Genomic DNA, 25840 nt, shown 5'->3' on the forward strand with positions numbered 1-25840 from the left:
TTAGCAGAATGCCAGCTAGGTTTGATAATGAATATTCAGTGGAAAGGTATGCCCACAATTCATCTGAAATGGATTTTTAGACAACTGCTGGGTTGTATCAGGACAGAGATTTTTCTATTCTTCTTGTCCCAAATCTGATAGTATTGATATATCTGAAAATATAATTTCTTCATCTGTTTATAGTAAGAGATATTCCTGCAAGTTATGCAAACTTACCATCTTTTTTCATTGAAAGTACGTGTTTCAATAGAACCTTAACTTCTGTATTTTATCACTGTATTTAGTCATGTAGGATTGAGGAGTTTTGAATTTGAATCCACATGGATACATATTTTGTTTTATCATTTGGCTTAAGTAATGTATACTTTTGAAATATGTCTCTTTCCTTGAAAGATCATTTTCTGACACAAAACCATATTTTGCATGGGTGTTTTTGACCGGCTGCTGTCAGTGTCTTCTGTAGCTTTAAGAATGCATCTTCCAATCTTACCTTAGGGAGGGACTGTTTTTGAGGATGACTGAAGAGCTTGCTAAAGTCAGCTTCACTGGAACTGTGTGGCTACAACAGCTCTGAACATGAAACTATCACCAACTATGAAAAACAGTAATGTTTAAAATACATTCCTCAGATATACTGCCAGTTTGAAGTCTCACTCCAGAAGAAAAAAATTTTAGGTTGTTTCACTGGTTAACTTTACTGTTAGGTTTATTTCTGGAAGGTTTATTCTGTTAGAAACGAAAATATTTGGAAGAATCTTGCTTCTCCAAAATGTTTTATTTCTTGTGTGGTCTGATTTTAATACAAAATCAGAAATTTTAAGTTCTATATGAGAATGTCCTGATATAACAGATTAAATGTTAAGGCACTGTGAGACAGCGATGTTGTTGTAATTTCTTCTTGTGTGAATCAGAGACAGTTTTCCTGATGATGTTGATTTACACATGTGAAACTCTGATATTTGATTGATCTTTGCAGAATTTAGGCATCTGGTGATTTGAAGTGAGCAAGACAGCATATGGAAGCTGATCTCTGGAAAGCTTTTACAGAATGAACACTGATTTCATTTTTCTTCTGACTTCAATCATTAACTGCTTTTGTGGAACATGAGCATTAAGATGTTGTGAACCTTTGCAATCAGCAGAGAATATATTTTATATATATGGTCATCCATGTTCAAATAGTATATAATTTCAGAGCATAGGAAAAAGCTGCAATGGAGATCTCTGCATAGTTAAGATGGCTGTTTATCCATTTATTTCACTGTGTCAGGATTTTTACTCTAGGGGCTTCAAAGCAATTGAAATGCCTTGGTAGTCTGTGATCTTTTAACATACTTCAGTTAGGTTATTGTGTATGAAATACAATGGTGTTTTCAATTGAGGAGCCATCAACCAAAGCAGAAAGGAAAGAAAGAAGTTTCATTCTTCCATCTTTTCACAAGTCACTAATACATCATAATGACTTTTCATAAACAATATCTTATTTTCTTGCCTGTTGAGCAAAGGGTGTTATTTCCTTTCACAAACATGTGTGGGAAGAAATTGGGGAAAATGGCTAGTTACACTGTTTAGCTATGACTGAAAAATCACAAATGTCATCAGAGAGTTGTTTGTGCCAGAATTTCCATTTATTTCCACTGATGCAACATGCACTTGTATGTATTGGTAGCTATGACCTAGAATATTTTGTGTGCTGCAATAAAAGGTGGACATATACTGATCATTTGAGAAAGGAGGGATTTTCCACTTGTGACCCTGTGTCCTGGAGTGTGCTGCTCTCAAAAACAGCCTCTCCATTAATTCCAAATGACTTCAGAACAGGCCTTTTCATTGCTCTAGCTCAAGAGCATCCCTTCTGGAGAGCCATGCGTTTTGAAAGCAATTGGAAAATTTATTTAAACAAAAGATCTCATACTATCTTGTGAGAAAATTTGTGTCTTAACACAGAAATAGGCAATCATCAGTCTGCTTTTCTGTGTCATTTCTTCTTACCTGAAGCTGGGTAATCATCATCATTTTCTCTCATTGCCTCGACAGATATAAGAATAGTTTCTTATTTTTAAGAAATCAACTGATTTGTGAATAATGCCATTGATTCAAATCAGAACACTGTTGCAGTGTGATTAAGGACTGCTAAATTTTACTGTCTTTTTAAAAAATTACTATTATTCAATATTGTGCAAGAATAGAGTATTTTAGAGAATTAGTTTAATTTATTTTAACTTTATAAATAAATCATATGATTACACTTGAGAAATCCAATATTCTGTATTCTCAGTGTATTCTCACATCAATCAATGTATTATGTCATAGAATCATCAGCCTGATAATGCAATAACATTTAATATTCCTTTAATTGTTCTCTATAGTTGTAATACTTCATTAAAATTTTATGAAAAATAATGCAATTACAAAAATTAAGCATTCTGGAGGACACCACGTCTAGTCAAATATTGCAAGTTATATATAAAACTAGGGAGAGATTCCTTGATTTTGTGTTTGTGTTGAGTACTACGAAACATAAATTGCTAATGTTCAGAGAATAGTGGATTGCCAGTGTAAATGTATAGGAAAAAATCTACATGTTATAGGATATTACAGCATTCTAGCAATATCTGGTATCACTGCAAAATAATTTCCATGTAACAAACAGCAGTGTCTGACTACACCAGTTCTTACTGCTTGTTGAATCCAAGTAGATCCTGACTTGTGCAGAAGGAAGAGAGCATTTATGAGAGCCTGTGCTTGTAAATGAAGTACAGGAGTCAATGACAGGCCATGTAAACCCAAATAAATGAAAATGCAGAGCAGCTACTGAAACCACATGTATTACAGATGCTCAATAAAACTTAGCCCACAGTTTTAGCTGGAAAGGCTGCAGATTTACAGGTAAAACCTCAAGAAAGTAAGGGGGACTAGTTTCCATAAAGAGAATGTTTTCTTTTTGGTTCTTCTCATGGGACCATTTTCATGGGAAACTTTAGGCAGGGCTCCCTCCTCAGCTGCACAGGGGAGAGAAAGTTGTGGGTCAAGATATGGATGGGGAGAGATCACTCATCAGTTACTGCCAGGGCCAAAACAGACTTGACCTGGGGAAATTAGTTTAATTTATTACTAATCAAATCAGAGTAGGATAATGATAAGTATAACCAAATCCTAAAACCTTCCCTGCTGCTTCTTCCTGGGCTTAACTACTCTTGAATTCCCTGCCTCTTCCCCTCCTTCTGACTCTTGCAAAGAGAGTAAATATCTGAAGGGTGAAATTTTGAAAGGCATCTAGATCTTAAAACTGACTTTTGAAATACAGATTTTAGGCTTAAAGGCTTTAATACTCAAAAGAATTGTAGGAGTCAAAATGCTGAAAATGGGGAGGCTCATCAAGTGCTCTGCTCTTCAGGGAATTCACATGTCCAAATTAGCTGCAGGTCAGTATTTGCAGTGGTTATGAGTTGGTTAGAGTTGATCCTGTGGATGTGTGTACAGAGAGCTTTTCATTAGCTCCACTCAGCCTCTCAGCCTGTCCTGGGTAAGCTGGCCGTGTTCCAACAGCAAGGTGGCTGTGCTAGCATCGTGCTGTGCCTGAGCAAATATTTTCTGCTCCTCGGCAGGGTGCTTGAGCTGAGGCAGAGCACTGCTAGGGCAGCCCTACGATTTCAGGGCTGGCTGGCTTGTGATCTGCCTAGCACAGACAGTCCTGAAAAGCTCTGCAAAGCTCCCCTGAGGTATCCAGGGACAGGAATCTGCAAGCTGAGCGGGGAGCTTTGTGAGGCAGCAGTTCTCAGTATTTTTACACTGATCACTTCTGTTGTCCTTCTTCGCTGTAAAGGCTGAGTCTCCCAGTTCCATCCACACTCACACTTGCCCCATCCCACCACGCTCCCTCCAGGCTTTGGCAGCCCCCATGCAGCAATGGGCAGGCAGCATCTTATTTCTTGTCAGCCTGTGTCGTTGAAGCAACTTGCTTAACTGCTTGATTCAATTTGTGCTAGAAAAGTCAAGGCAATAGAGACTGACCATGCTTTGGTTTCAAAATATCACCTTCAACATTTTTTTTCCATTTTCTTTACTACCATATCAAGGAAAAATCAGTTAGGTGCAGTGAAGAAAATGGAAACTAAACAGATACTTTATTATGCACAGAAATGTGAATATTCACTACATCTGACTGTTCCTTCTCACACTATGCCCTACTTATAATTAAGGTAAAGGCATTATAATGTTTTCATTTGCTTTTTATTTCTTGATGGGTTGTAAAATAAGTACTTTGTGGAAAATGACACCCTTAACCTGAGGCTACTAAACCAGGCCAATGCATTCTTCCCAAATTCATTAACGCAGCATGTAAGAGACTCCACAAGGAGACTGTCTTTTACTGGTACCTCTCAAATGTGCTACTTACAGCAGGTTATGGATGAAAGGTCTCCTAATGATGTGGTGGATTATGTTGAACACACTAAAAGAAATTCAACCTTTTTAAGAAATACAGAGAAAAGATCATTTTAAAGGTCTGGTGCAGTTCTTACGAAAATCAGCTTGATATATTTACAATTACTTCAGTGAGAGGTAGAATGGGTCTTTCTTATTATATGTAACTTGAGAATTATTGGACTGGGAAAAGAAGAAATTTCTTCTCCTCATGTTCTGAAAATTTATACTGTACCAGGAGACCAGAATTGATTAATCCCAATATCAAATTCTAATGATAGAGTCTTTTATCAAAGCTGCAAAAGTACTTGATGTGTGGGGTAATAAAAATCAAAGCAAAGTAAAAATACCAACAGAGGACTCCAATTCTCATCAGCTTCCTTGGTGTGGTGCTGGCAGGAATTTATATACTTAAGATGAATTAGGGAAAGAGTCAGATTCTCTAAGTCCTAAAGGTGAAAATTTCTGCAGGCTAGCTAGTGCATGGGCTAAGAGATCTTTTAATCACAGGAATTTTAAGATACCTAGGTTGGTGGTGAAATGTCATATCTCCTAATGGTTGCTATATATATCTGTTCTCACAGATCAAAGGGGAAAGCTGCTTCTGCTGCTCCTTGCCTACTGTTTTCATGAATAAACATATGCCCTTATTTAACCATTTCACTACTTTTTGCTAAGAACCAATTTCCACAAAGGAACAAGTGAGCCTGAATCTGAGAAAGAAAAGTATTTAGCAAGAAATACCACATGAGTAAGAGCACTTTCTGCTAGTAGATCATCTCAGGCAGCTGGGACAGATCTCATTCAGAGGACAAGTTCTTGTTAGGAGGTGAATACTGCTAGTGGAAGGATTAGGTGAAAGACTGATTCATGCACCTGCACAAATCTTGGGCTGAAGACAGTGGGAACTAATCCAGAAAGTAACAACACTGTGGAAAATGGCAACATCTCCACTCCTTCCCCTGTCTACTGACACATTCCTCCCTAATGTTGCTTGGTTGACATTGACAGAAATAAATAAAAAGTACCTTTAACAAACTGACAGATAATGTTTGTCAGTTATAAAGATTTTCACAGGCATGAGATAATTAGAGATTTGATTATGTAAATATATATAGCATTTATTTTTTAACCAGATGATTAACAAAAATTAATTGGAAATTAATCTCTTTCATAGAGAATATTAAATATTGGAAATTTCCCTTATACTTTGATTGATCTGTTGTAATTAAACTGTGGTGGGATCATTAGTACAAAAATGTATTTTGCTTTGGTTGAAATGTGAAATTAATGCAAGCGTGTGGCTTGAAGCATGTTATTGCTACTTCACTTTCACAGCTCACAAATCTTGAGCTTGTTGCCCAGAGTGGCTGTGGATGCCCCATCCCTGGAGTTCTCCAAAGCCAGGCTGGATGGGGGCCCTGAATAAGATGGTCTAGAGGAAGATGTCCCTGCCTGTGGTGGCAGGGGTGGGGTTGGAACTTGATATCTTTACTGCCCCTTCCAGCCTAAGCTATTCTAGGATTCTGTGATTCTAAACAAATGAGTGTCTCTGAAAATTGTTTCCACTCCTCTGCTCCTGACCAAAGCAGACTTTTTTAACACTGATGCTACACATATCTGCAGAGAGTATCCTGGCTTTTAATAAGGTAGCAGAGACATGTATTGTTAAAACACAGAACTCTAGCTTACTAATCAAGGTGTGTGCAACTTGAAAGCAATCTTAGCGGATGAAATAGATTTTGCAGTAAAATGAAAACCACAAAATAATAGAACATCTTGAGTTGAAAGGGACCCATAATGTTCCTCAAGTCCTGCTCCCTGCTTCTCACAGGACTACCTAAAACTAAACCATATTGCCAAGACCATTATCCAGATGCACATTGAATTGATAAGTGTTTTAGGTAAAATGTTTTCTGGACACTGTCAGGGTACTGCAGGGGCCAGGGCCACCTGAGTGCCGGGAGCTGTGGGAATCTTCAGGATGGAGGGGCAGCATCTGGCAGCCAGGACATGTCCCAGACACCCAGACTGGGAACGTGAGGACAGCCCACCACCAACACTGGCATCTCCCTGGGGTTGGGGATGGGGAAAGACCAATATTGGGCTGGAACTCGGGCCCTTGGATGGGCCGTGGCCGGGAAGGGTTGGGCTGTGAGAGCTTCGCTGAGGCAGGACTGACAGCCCTAGGGGCTGATGTGGGGTGCAGAGCCCTTGGCAGGGCCAAGGGTGTCCTGGGAGGCTGGACAGGGACTGTCAGGCCAGTGGTGCCTTTGGGACTGCCACAGGTCATGTTTAAGTATATGAAGATATTTATTAATGGAAAAAACATTCAGTCTGTTCTTGGTGTGCTGATGTTCAAAGGGATTTTGAAATTCTCTTGGGATCACTGGTGAGTTTCTTCTTGTGGTGTTGCCCATGCCATGTTCTGCCTGTCTGCCGTGTTGAGTTCACCCACTCCTCTGCTTGAGAGGGCCTGTAAGGGAAGCTGGCCAAGGAGCACATAGGGTTGAATTCTGACTCTTTGCTGTCTTGTGAAGATAGATGTTCCTTTGAAGGAATCATTTTCTTTATTCCACAGGGCTAGATTTATCTTGGACTTATCCAAGTAGCAGTCAGGAGTACCTTCTTAAAAGCAATTTCTGTGTCTTGAAGCAAGAAAAGATAAATTGTAAATCGTCGTGACCTTTTTCAGGTGGAATCCACTGTTGCCTTTTGTTTATCTAGTTGGTTTGGCAGAATAATGTGTTAAGGATAGAGTCATCTCCTTTACCTTTCTCCCTTTCACATGTCCTTACAGGTGGCTCCATGCTTTTGATATGTCATGTATACCTACGCTTCTTGTGGGGCAGATCCTATCTAACCCTAATTTATTTGCTTTTCATCTGCCTTATTTAGTCTTTTCATACCAATCAATTATTTTAGAGGTCCAAATTTACAACTAAAGGATATTAATGTTTCTATCTTTATCACTTTCTCTCTCTTTTTTATTATAGAAAATGAATGTATTCCCACCAAAATTTTTGATTTCTTAAAGGCACAATATTTTTGCTGCCAATCCGGGTTTATGAGGTATCTATGACATACAGAAAATGTAACATTTGGTCACTCTGCTCTGAAGACTGTTGCATGTTATGAAACACTCTGGGGTTTGCTATAAATAGCGAGAAATTTTTAACAGTCACTTTGCTGCTGTGTGGAATAATATTCGTTTGACAATGCAGTGAGCTGGAAATACAAACGTGTAAGCAAATGCTGAGAGTTACAATTTCACAAGAACCCAAGCATGTCCTGAGTTGTGCTGAGCAAACCTTATCTAGTTTATTCAATTGTATCAGGCATCGATTGAAAAGCTATTTTTCATTTCTGTGGAGAGTATATGTATTTCTCTTAGGGTGTTTTTAAAATAAAACATGGGTGTAATGGAAGATGGTATTTTGTTATTTCTGTCTACAGAAAAAATAGCAAATCAGGGTTTCAGTAAAATAGCAAATCAGGATTTTTTCTTATTTTCATGAATCTTTCTCCACAGCTAGTTCTGCTGGCTGTGGCTCAGACCTACCCCACTCTACCAGCAGAGCAGGAGTATTGGAGAGGTTTTAATAGCGTTTCTTTTTCTGTCTTAAGGGTCAAAGTCATGCTTTACCTGTCTGGTGGTCAGCCAGCCACAGAGCAGCACTAATTTTACAGGCTTTCCAAGTTTTCATTTTATTGAATTGAGGCTTGGAGCATTTAAAATAGCATTAAAATAGCATTTAAAATAACATTTGTTAGACCAACAGAGAACTCGTATTTCTCTTAATGTACTTAACATATTGGCATTTAGGTATCTTTCAGTAGTACATTCACTCCTATAGGAGTGAATAAGAGGTAGACTTAACCAGTACAGGCATGTTTCTCCAAGCCTTGTGCTCCCTTCTCAACAGAGAAATGTAAGTGTGTCTACACATGGGGCATAACTCATTTGACGGTGAATTAGATGTCTCACTTAGATCATACAACTTTTATTCCAGAAGCACCTGTTTCTGTTGTTGCCTGTAGAAAGAGTTGTAAACTGACTGAAGCAATTAATTCCACACTGACACTACATTAATTATCCCAGAAATAACTTGTGTAGTTTTTCTTTGAATGCAAAATGATACCCTATTATGTCTCCCCTTCCTGTTTCCACCTAAATTTGTGTTAAGTCACTGGTTCATTCCTCTGCTTTCCAGACAGATTGATCTCCTTTGACAGGTCTCACAAACCAAATGCATAATCCAACTCCTCACCATAATCCAACTCCTTACCAATGATGTTTCCTTTCTCACTCTCCCTATGAATACAAGAATATCCTATGTTAAACTATTTTTTTTTCCAATTTGAGCCTTTTAGTTTTTGTTCATTTCATAGACTGAGGTTGGAAGGAACCTCTGGAGGTCACCTGGTTCAACCCTCTGCTCAAGCAGAGTCACCTAGAGTCAGTTTCACAGGACCACATCCATGGGGCTTTCGAGTAACTTCAAGGATGGAAACTCCACAATCTCTGCAGGGAGCCTGTAGCACTGCTTGGTCACCCTATATACAACAAGTGTTCTCTGATGTTCAGAGGGAGCCTCCTTTGGGTAGGTTATGTCTATGGCCTCTGGTCCTGGGCACCACTGGAAAAAGTCTTGCTCTGTCTTCCCTGATCCCTTCAGGTGCATGGATAAGATCATCCTGAGCCTTCTCATCTCCAGGTTAAACAGAGTCCCAGCTCTCTCAGCCTTTCTTCATAGGGAAGAATGTCCCAGGTTCCTGTCATCTTTTCTGGATGCTCTCCAGCATGTCCATCTGTCTCCTGTACTGTGGATCCCAGAACTGGACACGGTACTCCAGATGTGGCCTCACCAGTTCTGAGCAGAAGGGAAGGATCACTTCCCTCCACCAGCTGCAACACTCCTCCTTCCAGAGCCCAGAGTACTTCTAGGCTTTGATGGATCATGTTCCATTTGGTGTCCACCCAGATCACCAGGGCCTTTCCTTCAAAGCTTTTGCTACAGGATTTGTGTTTGACCTCTTTACATTGGCGTTAAGTATGTTTTTCATATACCCACACTCAGATTTTTCTTCTTTGGGGTAAACCATCAAATGTTTTCAAATTTTTTTTTGTAGGTCATATTTTTTAGACCTTTCATTGCCTTCATTGCTTTTCACCAGACTCTCTAATTGAACCATCTCTTTGTTATACTTTAAAAGGAACAAATTTGCACTTCTGGGGTCTGAAAGTTGGTGGTCACAGTATAAGGATTACTTCCTCCATTTTGCAAGCTGCATTTTTTGTTTACATAGTCCTGTACAGTGTTTTCTTTATAAATGACAACATGACATGTTGGCTTACATTCATTTGTTCTACTCTGTGCACTCTGGGCCATCTTCTTAGGAACAGTTAGCCTGCCTGTACTTTTTGCATTTGATTATTTCTATCTAAGCATATTTAATGCCTTTATTTTGAATTCCAGCTTTAGCCCATTTTCCAGTTTAAGAGATTTTTTTTTTAATTCCAGTGTTGTCCATCATACTTTCAGCCCTTCTAGACATGTCATGGAAACATAGCAAGAAATTAATTGCATTTCTTTCTGCAAGTGTACTGTTGACTTGTCCAGTGTTCACAAAATCCCCATAGCCTCTAACTCCTCAAATGTTATGAAATACCTTACTGTAAATGTTCCTGAGACACTGCCATGTATCCTATAGGACATTCAGAGAAGTCCAGTTGTTTTAAAATTTAGGTTAACAGCTGGACTTCCTTTCTGAAAGTCACCCTTTACTCTTTGCACCTGTAAGTGATGATGGTGATGGTGTTCAGGTTCAAGCTGATTTTTGCCCCAGTCTTTCCATTCTCTAAATAACTATGAGCCTGATAAGGAAGCAGCTTTGTTTTCTCTTACTAAATTAGTCCATTGTATGAAATCAAGCATGGATGTGCAACTGTGTATGAAAGTGTGGCCTAGCACTGTAAGTTTCTAACCTAATCCCAAAAATAAAACTAAAAAAAAAAAAAAAAAAGATTATAATCACAGTTTGGGAGCGTTTATGCACTGATCAAAATCAAAGGAGCAGCTCCATTGAAATTTCTGGATTGCAGAGGCTGGAGAAAAGACCTGGCCAATTAGAAGGAAAATCCTTTTTAACCCCCCAGTTATTTCTCAGGGATACCGTCCTGTATTTCCTTAATCTTTTTGAGGAGATGTGTAACCTTCTCTCAGTCACTATTCCAAAACACACATCTTTGTATGGAGTAGCATCCTCCCTCAGTGCAACCAGTGAAGCTTTTCCCTGTGCTTTTCCTTAAAGATTAGGCAGTGGATTTGGCATTTGATTCATAAGCTCTTTGGTCCTAGGCTGGCTTGCATCCAGAGTACGCAGAGGGTTTGCAGAGGGTTGGATATTGTGTACCTAATGAAATAGCTGGTGGTGCACTGCTCAGTAGGAGACTCTCCATGTTCCTGAAAAGCAGCTTTAGAATCTGTCAGTATTTCTGAGCTGGGTCTTTGGGGAGAGAGGCTGAAAGTGTTCCTTAGAATCAGGAACTGTTTGCTCCCTTTCTTTCAGTGATGGGTTTTTTGGTTTTCATCCCAGAGCTACTTAGGCTACACTGTCATTTCACTGCAACATAAGACTGTAAAATATTATATATAATTGCTCTTTTCAAAATGTTCTCTTGCACCACTGTAAATCAGGAGAATTCCTCTGAAAATGGTGGAATTATTCTCATTTTATTCAGTGAGAATATAATTAAAGAGACAGGAAGGCAATGAATTGTAGCAGTAATGAAATACAACTCATGACAGAAATGTTTCTATCTTTCCCTGCTTACAAGGAAGATGGATGATGCCATCCTGATTGCCTGTAGGCTAATGGTCCTGGTGTAAACCTGTCCAGCTTTGGGGAGGTGCCCAGAAGTGTGACTTACTATGGCAAGCTTCAGGCAAACCTGATACCCTATAACATCAGCTATATTTTTAGATAAAAAGAAGAATATAAGAAGCACAAGAAATCAAAGAAAGGCGATGGAGTTCATCCTGGATCACAGTTGCAGACTGAAGTCTGCTGGAAAGTGTCTGAATCATCTCTGAAACTTCTTTGGAAATGCAAGGGCTTTGCAAAAGCTGATAAGAGTGATCCAGTCTTTACTCTTGTCTGCTGTTGTTCTTTACAAGACCTGAGTGTTTTGCCCCAGGAAAGCTGAGGCAGGTTTTTTTTCTGCTGTCCTGTTCCCTGATTTGGCAACTTGAAGAGACTGGCAGGCCATTTTCTAAAACACCCATCAGTCATCAAGAGAGAGCAGGACAACAGAATCACTAATACAACATGAGAGAAGTGATAGGAAACACCAACAATTCCTGTTAAGCAGAGCACATGATAATTTAGGGGATAAAGCTGAAATATCACTGAACCTTTGACAGTTTTGAAAGAGAAACTAATAAGTTGTGTATGAAGAATATCTTTGCAAAAATTTCTCAAAATGCTCTGGAAACACTCAACCTTTTGAAGCAAGGCCAGCTCACTTGGTTATTGTTAGTTAGGCATTTTTACAGGATAGTCTGTCTCTTATTGCTTTTCACACATGAGTCTCAAAGTGTGTTACAGGGTGGTCAATAGCATTTTTCCTTCTGTGCTGAAAGGCCACATAAGAAGTCAGGATTGATAATTTGCCTGGGGTTACCCAGAAGTAGAGCAGAGGACTCCAGAGTGCCTGTTTAGTATATTTACACAGTCAGTGTTTCCTGAGAAAAGTCCACCTGGGGAAGATTGGCACAATATATTAACACAGACAGTGATCACATCAAAGAGTTTAACACCTCAAATTGACAGAGGCGAAGGGGAACACAGGGGGATGCATTGGTTTTCTTCTAGTCTCACAGCAGGTTAACAGGAGAAACACACCTCCAAGCCAGGTGCCTTGCCTTGCTGACATGCAGCTCAACCCCAGGCTAGGCTGGGTCATCCAGGGTCTGTGGTCACACTCTCTCCTCCTGAGCTGAAAACACCCTGTTTTCACCTGAAGAGGCAAGTGGTCATATGAGATTTTTTTTTTTTTTTCGCACAAGAGTGAAATTGTACAAACAGAAAACTCTCTGGCACAGGGGAATGAAATAGGAAGAGAATTTAGAAAGACTGTACCATGTATTTCATACTTGGCAACTTGTACTTTGGAGTTAAAACAATTTTGCTTGTGCCCTTTTGAAAGCATGAGGCTACATTCATGAAGAAAGCATCCTATTTCCCAGGGAGCCATGTTTCAAAAGTAGAAAAAGAACACTTAGCCACGGAGCATTAAATCAGCTCATGTAGTTAGCTGACTAGTTTTCTCACAGAGATGAGTGTCCCAGAGTGAAGCTGAGGAAGCAAGGCTTAGGAATGTAAATATTAGTAGGTGTGCAGGAACATAAATTGTAAAATTTGACAATTTTAATGACTTGCATTTATTTTCACTTGCTGAGTTCTCTGGCTGACATCAGAAGCTGAATGTTAGGTTGCTAGCAGAGAAGGCAGAGGGCAATAGGGACAGGATAGGCTCAATTCCCATGTTGCCATAGAGTTTGCAATGACAGCATTATGTAAAAAAATATTATGTAAACCTTATGTAAAGACAACTGATAGAAAGAGGAGCTTCCTAAAATCTCCCCCAGACATGGAAGTACCATGTAGAATTACCTGTCACCTCAGCAGGAGCTTTCAGACCACTGGACACTTAAATCACATCCTTATAAAAGACACCTCTGGATTCCCTGATGGAGGTTCTTGTATTTTACTTGGTAGGATTATGGGTGGAAGGAGGATTAAATGATAAGTGAATCATGTGACAGCAAGCAAATGCCTGAAGATGAAAGAAATGGTGACTGGAGGAGGCCTTTCACTTCAAGATATTATATGGAATGGAAAACACACATACAAGGCATTATGATGCCTAATACTGCTTAGGTGCACAAGGTTTGTGTGTTGTGCCTGTATTGAGTATGAGACCCTTAGGGTAAGATCTGTGGATATTTTAGGTCACCTAGCATGGTATTGCCCTGGTCTTTGTGCAGATCTGGAATGGAAACATTAATGGGGTTGTTTTTCATGTTTTTTAATGTGGTTGTGTTTCATGAAACATTTCATGTTTCAATACGGCAAGCTGTATTTACAAAGAGATACAGCTTTGTCTGATTTAATTTAGTTTTCAATGTCCATTTCAGTCTGGTAGTTTTGTCCTTGACTGCCATCATGGACCAAGAGGTAAAAATCCACGGCCCCAGTGATCTCAACCCTTGGACAGTGCTCAAAACATCTAGGCATCTGACAGGCAAATGCAAAAGCTATAAACCAGTGTGATGAACCACCTTCTGATGAACCACAGCTCCTTCCCTACTGTACCTTCTGCTATCCCACAAATACAAATTGGATGAAGCTCTCTTACCAAGAAATCTGCAAATTCTAACTGTGTGTCAGCCTTCAACTCTGCTGCATGTATGAGAAGGAAAACAGGAAACAGGAGGACTAGTACGATATTTCCATGCCATTTGTAATTTTATAGAGCTATTTTTATTTGATTCTTCTATAAAATGGCCACAATTGACTTGTATTAGATATTTTGCTGAAAAAGAACAGAAGGCACTTTGTTTCACTAACCTGCTTTCAGATAGTTGCAATTTCTCTTCATTTTTTGCTTTTTGTAATTTATAGCTAAGTAACAGAGAAAGAACAACTCTGCTTGTAAGTCCAGGTACATTCCAGGAACATTATTTAGACGGCACTCCGAGAATGCATATTACTGCTTTCTTATTTAATTGGGTACAAACAAAATCCAACATCTGATTTGGGAATACTTCTGTGTCAGTTTAGGTTATTTTCTGACTCAGTTTGATGAGCAGGCTGTGAGTCTTATTACTTGAGTAGGTGAGTGCAAGAGGCTACTGTATAAAAGGCTACAGTTAATTGTTTTAGCTAAAAAGATGGAGAAAGTAGAATGAGGATCCACATCTATAAGCTGATTCTTCCCCTTGTCTAAACTCTTTTTTTTTTTTTTTTTTGTTTTTTTTTTTGTTTTACAGGTGATGGAAATTAAAGGACAAATGATTCATGTGCCAGAATCAAACTCTATATTGTTTCTGGGTTCCCCCTGTGTGGACAAGCTGGATGAGCTGATGGGCCGAGGCCTCCATCTTTCGGACATTCCTATCCATGATGCTACTCGTGATGTCATATTGGTTGGGGAGCAAGCAAAGGCACAGGATGGCTTGAAAAAACGAATGGATAAGCTGAAGGCAACGCTAGAATGTACACACCAAGCCCTGGAAGAGGAGAAGAAGAAGACAGTAGATCTCCTTATTTCCATTTTCCCTGAAGAGGTGGCTCAGCAGCTGTGGCAGGGGCAGCAGGTTCAGGCCAGGAAGTTTGATGATGTCACCATGCTCTTCTCAGACATTGTTGGCTTCACTGCTATCTGTGCTCAGTGCACGCCCATGCAGGTCATCAGCATGCTCAACGAGCTCTACACGCGCTTCGACCACCAGTGTGGATTCCTTGACATCTACAAGGTAACAGCTCAAGTCCTAACCTAGCAAAAGATAACTGAAATGAAGGCAGGAAAAATTCCAGTGTCTTTCTTCCTAAATTGCAGGCCTTCCTCAGAAAAATATAAAGGCAATATTTTTGTTTTATATGTAAAAAAACCCAGATCTGAAATACGACCATTGAAACTCAAATGCTTCAATATGAAACAGTCGTCATGGTACTCCCATGGGTACATAGGCCTCATATTCCCATTTTCTTATAGCAATGCACATGTCCTGCATTATAGCCTGGTTTCCTTTAGATGACACATCAGCCACAGCATTCTAACAATGAAGAAGTGCACAGGGATGAATCCTAGCTCAGGCTTCAGCTCCTGGGAGGCACTCACTTTCATCTTGAATGATTTAGGTTTAGGGTTTAGGCATTTATCTTTCCCTTGAAAGAACTAAAATTTTCCATAAGGAACGGAGCATACACTAAAAATAGTTACTATAAGGAACTTCAACTTCCACTGAAAAACAGGAAGAGGAGAGCAGATGTCTATGCATAGTAAATGTAATGAATGGGACATGGTGCTGGTGTGCCATTTCCTCCAAAGGAAATGTCACACATGTTGGTCCCATTAGAGGACTCATCTTCATTTCTCTTAAATGGATTTGGTGTCCAGTATGTATTTGAGAGAAAAAAAGGGGGAGGTAGAATTTAATAAATGCACTGAAGATATTAGCAGTGTAATTATCCTGTGAAACCTACTGACTGTTTTATATATGGAATGCCTTTAATTTTGTGATAGAAGAAATAGAGCGAGTCTCTTTTTGTATGTTAATTCACAAGAGAAAAGAGATGTGGTTGTGAAATTATATATTGACTTTTTTACAGCCTGAGGTTTGCAAACTAACAGTTTTCAAATATTTAATATAGTATTTGTTGATAGGCTATAGAGAAAAAGGTCTCAAAAATGTCCTGCTCCTTTCATTTCTAGCCTTTAGTGCACTTTAAAAGGAGTTGAAAAATAATTACTACCCCTCTAAATAATAATTATGGCTGAAAAGCTACAGCATGTACCACAGATAGAATTGAAAATGATGTAGCTGAAGGTTGGTAGGGCAGTTTACCAAAGTAAACAAGTACACTGTAAAGAAGTGTTAGGCTCCTGGTTTAGGGGTTTGTTTTACTAATGCTCAGAAGCCAAAGGCCACCTTGGGACATGAATGCAGTGGAAGGTACCAGCCCTAATATGAAAACTGTTGTGGTGGTGCTGTCAGCAAAGATGGTGAGTGTGATCTCAGTTTTTGTTAATCTAATGTTGCTGCACTGGATTATGACACAGATTCAAGAACAGGACTTGAGGAACTTCCAACCCAGAGTCAGGAGGATACCTAGTGACCCTGCTTCACCCTGGGTCCACATGGGTGTCTCACTGTGTTGCCAGGTGATTAAATTCAGCTGTTTTGAAGCATTCAGAATATCCTTTGTTTAAAATGATGGTTGCATGGGAATAGGATATAAAGTATGCAAAATTCTATGATCTGACTGCAAAGAAAGCTGGTTGAATCCTGTGAGAACACTAAGAAGGAATATTTATGCATAGGAATGATCACCACCAGAACAATTATGATTTTATAAGTTATTGTCAGGTAGTGAATTTTAGATACTTAATTGCCACTATTTATACCCAGGCCACCTCAAAGATATACTCGTGTAACCAGGCTACAGAAATTTATCATGTGACCTAAATACATACATTTTTAAATTTGCTTGTTTTTAAGCAGCATGGCAAGAATAATATGCAAAGATTATTTGGTGGATGCATCTGAATACCAAATTCACCATTTTGTAAACAGAAAATTAAGTAAAATATTATAAATTCCATGCTGTAAATTATTTACCCAGCTTTACTGTTACAGAATTTTTTATTCAGAACCTCACTGCTTCTAATCTGGTAGCGAATGTAATATTTTCATTTGTCTCATGCTATTCATCCAAGGATGTTTATAGAGAAATATGGCACAGAAGGAACAAAGATTCTCACATTTAACTAATCAGACATAGAGGGCAAGCATAATAAGCTCTTGAATACAGACTGAAAATGCTTGGAGAGAGCTGAAGGGTGATGGGTTAGACTTTGAAATTTCTTTGAAATTAAAGTAAGTAGCTATAATTGATTAGGTAGGGAAAGCTTATCCAATGGATGGAGGGCAGAGGTAAGAATGACACAGACAGATGTTGGGCTCAGAAGATAAATTTCACAGCAGCATTTTGAATGGATAGCAACGATGACAGATTACATTTGTCCAGGCTGAGGGACAGCATTGCCGTAATTGAGATGCACGGTGGTATGAGCCTGGGTGACAGTTTTAGCAATCTAGAAGGATCTGTGTTTTAGAGAGTGAAACCTAGGAGAGAATCTGCTGACATATGGCCTTGGTGAAAAGATTAGGAGGGACATGTTCATGATAATCACAGAACAAGGAGGTGAAAGAACTGAGACCTGGTGCTGCATTTGGAAACTGCGGTTGCTGACTATCAGAGCTAATTATATTTGGCTTGGAGTTGAGGAGTGGAAGAAAAAGTCAAGCAGGGAGTGCAGTTCTGATCAGTGTAGCTGCAGATGCTTGGCAAGCTGGTATTTGTGGACATGCAAGTAAAAGCATGGACTCCAGGAGCAAAAGTCATGGGAGAGATATCTCAGTAAATTTTGAAAGCTGTGGCTTTGGGTAAAATATGTACTTGTTGGCTTGTTTTGACCTGTTTTTCTCTGCCTCTGTGTTCCTGTTGTTTATCAGCTAAGTACTGGGAAATGATGCTTCAGTTAAGCCATCTCTTTATCAAGTAAGCTATTTAGATATGCTGCAGCCATGTATTCTGGCATTTAAACTTAACCCTGCAGTTTGAAATCTTCCTTGCTTAAGATTCCCACAGCTTCTGTTTCTCCTTCATGTAATATGTATTTGACATTGGCTCATTTACAATATGTATTTCGTGTTGAGTCCTTCTGTCTTTGTAGGCCTGCTTTCTCAGCTCTTTTCCCCTCAGTTTCCTTTCTGAAACATTTCCCTCTTGCACCCTTTAACTGTGTAAAGGTAGCATTTATTCTGCCTGTTTTTTTAGCTGTGTGGCTGAGTAGTGTCGAGCCAAACAGAGCAGAGCCAGGCCTAATCCTGTAGGTGTTAGTTTCTTTGTCCTTTCTCTAAACAGGGCAGAATGTGTCCTTGGAGACATTGCAGATTTTCTCTGACACTATACTTCACTTTCTCTGAAGTCCTAAGTCCCTTTTTCCTTGTCTAAGCAGAGAGTCCTAAATGTTTTTTGAAAATGAACTGTGGTCAGCTGCCAGAATTTCTTTGCTACACATCTTCATCGTAAAAATTTTAATTGAATGTTTATTGATTATTTATATAAGACAATATAATTACATACATTCATTTTGCAGTCAGAAGCCACAACTTCGTTGTATGGACTCCTGCTTTCTTTTTGGTTTCATTATTTTGCTAAAGTGGCACTCTCTCTGAGCAGTACCACACACAGCTTCCTTGGGCTTTTATTCCTGGCAACATGATACACTTAGTGTGTTACATCTTTATTTTCTGATTTCATATGCCTAACACTGTATATAGCCTTAATGTTTGCTTGTTGTAAAGACCCAAGACTAAAAAATGATGGGAAATCTGGACTTTCCTGCAATCATTCAAGACTGATACTCACTAGTTTCGAAAAATGTTTATATTTAGGTTGTGATATAGTGCTTTCAGGAATGTAATTTTAAACTCCCATTTTCTAAGAATATCGCTTTACATTTCTGTATTGGTAGTTTAAGTTGCAGAAATCTGTACTCATTTTACAGAAAATACCAGTACATTCTCAGTGCCATGACTGTCCCCTCTTGAGAACTAATACATCTTGTACTCAAATACAAGTATTTGTACATATTGTACTCAAAGAAATATTCTCAACCTTACTATCAGTGCTATAATGGCAAATAAAGAATACTTCAATAAGCAGGGTCATGAGCTTTAGATTATTCTGAAGTTTTCCAGGCTTTGTGTTTCATAAGTTAAAAAACATAGTCTCCAAGTTTTCATATAAAATCTATGGCCACAATTTTAGCCATATTTCCATCCAGTTTTAACCTTTTAAGTTCTGTGCAAATACATGGCATTTTTGAGAAGGTTTGAAATTCTAAACTTCAGCTTAGGCATTTGCAAGATGCAGGAAATGCAATTAAGATATATAAAATGATAGTGATACTCTTACATGAGCAGTACAGAACACATAAAATATTACAAGATACCTTTTTTTAAAAATGGAATGGCGCAATTCTGAGGATTACCAGTGCACTAGGTATTGCTTCTTCCTGATAGCTTAAAGTCAGTGGGTTTTGAATGTGTAATAGATGAAAATGGGCAATACAAAAAAAATTTTCACAGCCCAGAAGCTCGCTCTCTCTGCAGAGCCACTCAGCCTGGTAGAGCTGCCTTCAGCACATTGCTCTGTTTGGGTCCCACCACAGAGAGTTTCTGAACCTTCTTTCTCTTGTCTTTGAGCTGGCTATGACACTTTCTCCTCCTTGAAGTCTTTGCCTGTGGACATGGACTTGCTGGCACACTGGCATGTCTTACTCTAGTATAAAGTTAGAGCAAAGCAGCTGTCTCTTTGGGGAACTCAGAAGTGTTCTTGGGTTAAGGGAAAAAAAGAAAAATCCAAGAAAAAAAAAAGGAAGCACAAAGTGTTCCATGGATTTTCCCTGCAGATCTGGTGTAACACCACCCAAGAACTCAAGAATATTTTAAGACTTCCCATTCCTTTAAGCATGTATTTTTCTCCAGCCTTGTGGACAATTTACACTTTCTGTCTTCAGGGAGATCTGCAAATGAAGCAAACAGACGCTCAGTCTCCAGAAGAGTTATTCTTTGCTTTATAAACATACAGCCCTGCAGAAAGCACTAAAACATCTGTGTGTGTTCTCCTGCAATACATCACCCAAGAACCCTATAAAGAGCCTAGGACTTCTGTTTCTGTATATAACTACTTGTCTACTTCTTCAGTAATGCCATACTTGTATATAATTTTTTTTTTCTTTTTTTTTTTTTCTGTTTTTGGTCTCTCTCCTTTCACTTTTCTCTCAACTGGAATCCACACATTTGTTTGTAACTGCCCTGGTCCATTTCTCTGAAGTTGCATGGGAGCCTTATAGTCTGTGTCCAGCTTACAGGTCCTGTGAGCACTTTCCAAGTCCTCAGTTTGTATGTGAAGCCTGGCTATAAGCTGTAACTTGAACAGGACCAAGAAGGGTGTCCTCCCTGCTCCAAACTGAGGGGCAAGCCCACATACTGTGGCCAGACAGGAACCATGGCTAAGGGCATTCCATCTTGCAGCCAGCACACAGATGCTATGTCCCTGATGCTGCGTCCTTTGTTTTATTCTGTCCAGTTTTTCCACCTTCTAAATTTTAGTACCTCTGAGGGACTGAAGAAAATTAACTTCACTTTTCATCTGCTTCGGCTCTTTTCATTTTTAAGCAGTCTGGCTGGACTGTCATGTACCAAGATGCAACATTTTCATTCATGCAAACAGCATTCATAACTGCCCCTTAATTTATTAAATTATTTAAAGGAACATGGAGGACACTTAAGTAAGTTTATATAAACTAGATGACATAAGAATTTCAGGACACATAAATTAAAGCCTGTATAACCTTGAGGAAGATGTTCTGGTTCACTAGAAGTTTAAATACTGGGGATACCTATGGCAAATTAAGACCACACTTACATTGGGCTAAGGACAGTCACATTAAACTAAAATGTGTCTCTTGGGTCATACATGATTATTTTAATAGTTTCTTATTTTCTTAAATAGTTCTGCACTTTGATATTGCAATAAGGCAGAATACCATCCAGGAAGTTTTCTGTTCATCAGAGATAATTGGTCTGATTTTTGCAGTTTCATATTTGCCTACAGAAGAGAGAAATCATTTATGCACTATGAACTTTGTATTCCATGGCTGTTGTGTGCAAACCTAATGCTGGCGACATGTAGATTGCAAGTCTTCTGACATGACTCTTTTTAACTACTGAAAAAAACCCCCTCTTTTAAGATATTAGGTAGTAATTCTACATGGCAAGTACTGTTTGCCTTTTTTCTTCTGTAAAGGAAATAGCACTCTGAATTACAGTGTAGATGAAAGAGTTTCTCCATATATTGCATACTGAAAGATCTGTGCTTAAGACTGCTAAGTAGGTGCTTTAGAAAGAGTTCAAACACAGCTTTTCCTGCAAAATGCTCCTGAACTTGCCACTATGTAGCATCATTAAATTCGCTAAAAATAAGATGCCCTCAGGCCTGGTAAGAGCAATTGCTTCTTAATTAGGCTCCTGGGAAAGGAGCTTGGTTTTATAGGAAGTCACTTCTTTTAAAAAATGAGCTTCACAAGAGGAACAGAGTTCTAAACTTCATAGGTGGACGCCTGTAATCCATCCCTTCTCACATGGGAGGAGTTTTCCTGAAGTATTTCCAAAAGCAGAATGTCATGTCATAAAAGTGTTGCAAAGTTACCTTGAAACTTGGGCGCAAGATTTCACTGCCTAGGAATTGATTTTGAAAACATTAGAGACAGCAGCTAAGAGGGTGAAACACTAAGTAAAAACTGAAGGACATTCTTTGAAAACAAGTGGGTTCTCAGATCCTGTCTTGAAAACTTTATAATCCTTTCCAAAGCAGAAAGTTTTTTATAATATACCAGGGATTTGGAAACCTATAAATAGTGCTTTAATGCTGACTGATACTGTTAAGCTTCATCAGTGTTGCAAAATTCAACTGTTTCAAAGCTTTGCTGACAAATCTTTGCAGCAGAAAAAACTTAGAGTAAACTTGAACATGCAAACAGAATTAGGCCTTAATTTGTATCCACAAACAGCAAAAAGCCAAACAGGTTTTGTTTAATTTGAAAAAGGACAGTATTCACTCTTTGCAATGTGGACAGAAATGTGGATCTAGACCTATCTCAGGATCAAGAATACCTAGTCCAAGCTCAGAGGAGGCTTTTCTGAACTGCAGTTATACCGCCTCCAGAGAAAGAGCACACACACTTAATGTCTCAGGGAAATAACCTTATCTGGTTTCCCTCCAGCATGTTTATTTGTTATTTCTTTCCTTAGAATCTGTGTTTTAGGTTAAATGACTTGTTCAAGTCTTCATACCATAAGCTCCCCAAAATACTTCACATCTGCTCTCCCTGCACTTACTGATTAATAACATCCCCTGACCTGCATGCCAAAATATGCATGGCAAGACCCAGGACTTTTTGAGCTAAGCAGGATCTTGCTGTTGTGGTGACAAATGGTGTTGTAGCACTAGCAGTCAGCACAGTCACGCAGTTCTCCTGGCTTGGGGTACTCTGTGGGAGCAGGAACAGGCCCACTGTGGTGCACTTCCAAAGGCACAGAGCTCCCCTAGAGTCCTCTGGGAGTTTCACAAACTAAGCCTGTGGCCCACATAAACCTGTTTTTCAGGAAATGCTCAGAAAAGCAAGCTGATGACAACATGGGAGGGGTCTTGTATATCAAATGACAGTCTGGGCATGGATGCAGGCAATTAAGCAAAGATACACACATTTGCACCCTGCTGTACTAAATGGGAAAAAAGAGGTTTACAGGATTCAGGGTGGAATATGTCATGCCTTGAAAAATCATTTTTCTCTTCAGTTACTATAGAAAGAGTATAGATGAGTAGACTGAATTGAAGCTTCATTTTTGCGTGACTGACGCTTGATAATATGAGTTCCATTGTGAATGAGAACATTGTAAGGTTATGACTGATCTGCAGAGATACTGTGAGAATAATTTGGGTAGCAGGAAATATGGCAGATGTAAATAACATCTTGAGGTAGAATATGGATATCAAATGAATTGTTCCTGTGATAAGTGCTGAGATTGCTGGCTTAAAACTAATATGGAGAGAATCTCCATTTTCTTCACTTTTTGTCCCATACCCAGTTAAGAACTGTCCTGTTTGCTGCTGGACTAGAAGTCATGGACGGGAATAATGAAGCCCTAATGATAAGTCTGAAGCATCATGTTGCTGTATACCACAGCCTTTTCCTTATTCTCCTGCTGTACAACTTAGGGCAGAAAACAGATGAAAGAAAAGCCTTTGGGAGATACTAATAACTTCAAAGGTTTCCTTTAAGTTAGACTTGCAAGAATTTCATCTTAAGCCTGAATTTGACTGTATTCCTTTAGAGGGAAGACATTTCAGCTTTCATAAAAGAAATACATAGTTTTGAGGTACTGTGTAGTTCAGTCTTGCAGATGGAATGAAATATGGATAAACAGGATATTTATATGAATATTTTGTGAAAGTATAGGTCTTTGCTGTAGTTCCTGATAATTTCCATTGACGTTTCCATTCACATCCTGAATTTTGGCCTCATGCTGGGATGAAACTTCTAAAACCATCTCCTTTAATATTTACATGCCACCATGGAAATGCAGCCTGGGTATGCAGGAAGCTAAGATGTGCTCCAGCAAGTCTTGGCTGAGGACTATGTATAGAACTTTGACTTTGCTCCTTAAGAAATGAAATCCAAGTGTTCAAATCAAAATAATATGCTGGAAGGCATTGATTTTGCTGTTAAGGTCATCATAAGAATCACTTAAGGTTCATACCTCCAATAAATGCTGTTCTGGATTAATCTCAAAGACTGGAAAGGAAACTGATCTGTGGAGTGTAGAAAGGTTTTCCACTGGTTCATCTGACAATCTAGAGATCAGCTTCCCTAAAGGACTGTTTGATTTTGCAGAACTTTCCATGTCCTTCTTTGAAAATTGATCTGCCTCTGTGACCTTCCAGGTTCAATCTGTCCTTCTGCCTCTTCGCATAGTCTTGTTAATTCTTCCTTTTCTACAGTTCTGAGATAGAGGTGAAAATATGCTCCTTTTAGCATAGAGTTAATAATTTAGACTTGTCCTCACAGTCAACAGAAGAAGGTTTGATTTTATAGGGTAAGTGTGAATTTTTTTAAAGTGTTAGACTTTTTTTGTGAAGGAGGTTCTTAGCACAGGTCAGGTAACTGCAAGAGTTTCCATTCAGTTCGTTGATTATGAAGAGAATTGAGAGTGAATAGCTCATATTAAAATATTCAAATTCTAATATTCAATATTAGACATATTTCTGGTTAGGTGAACTGAATCTCATCCAGCTAGATTACAGCTGCTACATTTTACCAACTTGCAGTCTGTAAGATGCAGCTGCAGCTGAAATACTGCTTTTTCCTTGCTAGTGTAATCTCCTTTTCATGTGTTTTATGGCTATTGAATAATGTTATAGTTTGATGCCATGTTATGGTTAATGCACAGAGTATTTTAACTGGACTAAAGGAAGTTTTTTCTGCATTTTAATTTCTCTCATACAATCAGCATCCACTCAAGTTATTTCTTCCTACCTTCTTTGATTTTTGTTACAGTGCCACTGGAGTAACTCCCATTGCCACTGAGCACGGATATTCTGTTGTCTCTCAATAGAGTTCCTTAGAACACTATAGTGATTAATTCAAAGCTTGAATTTCTATAAGTTATACAAATGAATGTGATGATTGTTGTCAAAACACCTCATCATTGCTCAGTCCCATAGAAACTGTTAGTAACAAAATTAATAACTATATTTGAGAACAGGGCACACCATATAGTTAAAGCTTGGACTACCTTAGAAATATACCTTGCCAAAACAGTGTGTTTTAATGGTCTGTACTTGATAGTACTGAATGTGATTGCTTGAAGAAGTAATATATGCCTTGTGAGCTACTTATGAAATGTCAGGCACATAGAGCAAACTTCTTTCTAGCATTTTCATTTCAAGATTTACCCCCTAAAATAAAAAAGATTATGTTCCTTATCCCCATATTTGCTGAAGCATCTATGAAAATCTTCACTGTCTGCAGATGCTTGATTGCTTTAAAAAGCTTCTTTTTATTTGAGTAAGACCTTGTTGTCAGTGTTTCACAGCTTTCCCTCTTTCCTTATCCGTAAGGATGCTGATTTAATTTTTTCTCTTGCTCTCTCACCCTCCACCACTGTGGAGAGCCCACTTGTATCCCCTCAAGCACTGTGAAACCATCTCTGCTCCAGTCTGGACAAGCTCAGCTCTCCCAGCCTGTTTTCCCAGGTGCTGCAGCCCCCACCATCTTGCTGGCCCCAATGACTTGGACCCAGTTTATCAATCTCTGTCTTGCACTGAGGACCCCCAAAGTGGATGTGGTATCTAACAAGTGCTGAGTGGGGGGTAATTGGCACTTCCCTGGCCTCTGTTCATGCCTCCAGAATGTCATTGGCCATCTTTGTTCCCAGGACTGATTGCTGGCCCGTGTGACATTTACTGCCCAGCAAGACCCCCGGGGTCTCTCCCAAAGAGCCACTCTTCAGGAAGTTGGCTGTATCAGTTCCAGAGAAATTCTTTCCCAGGGACAGGACTTTGCACATGTCCTTACTGAATTTCAGAAGCTTCCAATTCATCCTGTCTGTACAAGTCACTGAGGATGGTAGCCAAGCCCTAGAACAAATTGACAATTGACCTGTCTCTCTCATTTGGTATCAACTGTAGGCTGATGCAGGTGCAAAAAATGTTATGATCAGGAAAAACACCCCACAGATTTTGTTATAAAATACAGATATATTTTAAAATTCTAGATTTTTTTTTACATGCTGTATTTTGAAAAGTGTTAACTGCTCAGTAGACATTTTATGCACTGAGAGCGCTGTGTCTGTATTTTTGTGGGAGAAGGCAAACATGCATGGGAAACAGGCAAAAGGAGTGGCAGGTTAAGATGGAGAATAATGCTCTTCAATGCAGGTTAAAAAATGACCCACAAACAAACAAGAAAAGTAAGTTTTCTCTGAGAGAA

General features: G+C 39.0%; 1 protein-coding gene across 1 annotated transcript in view; it reads left to right on the forward strand.

Moving 5' to 3' along the window:
- GUCY1A2 (guanylate cyclase 1 soluble subunit alpha 2) overlaps positions 1 to 25840 on the forward strand; it is a 136303-nt gene that overhangs the window by 61334 nt on the left and 49129 nt on the right. Inside the window, exon 5 of the mRNA XM_041414458.1 lies at positions 14484 to 14969. Within this exon, the coding sequence (XP_041270392.1) occupies positions 14484 to 14969 (486 nt within the window). The remainder of the gene's footprint in view (positions 1 to 14483; positions 14970 to 25840) is intronic.

The sequence above is a fragment of the Onychostruthus taczanowskii genome, unplaced genomic scaffold (assembly GCF_017590055.1).
Source record: "Onychostruthus taczanowskii isolate IOZ18803 unplaced genomic scaffold, ASM1759005v1 scaffold105, whole genome shotgun sequence".
NCBI classification, from domain to species: domain Eukaryota; kingdom Metazoa; phylum Chordata; class Aves; order Passeriformes; family Passeridae; genus Onychostruthus; species Onychostruthus taczanowskii.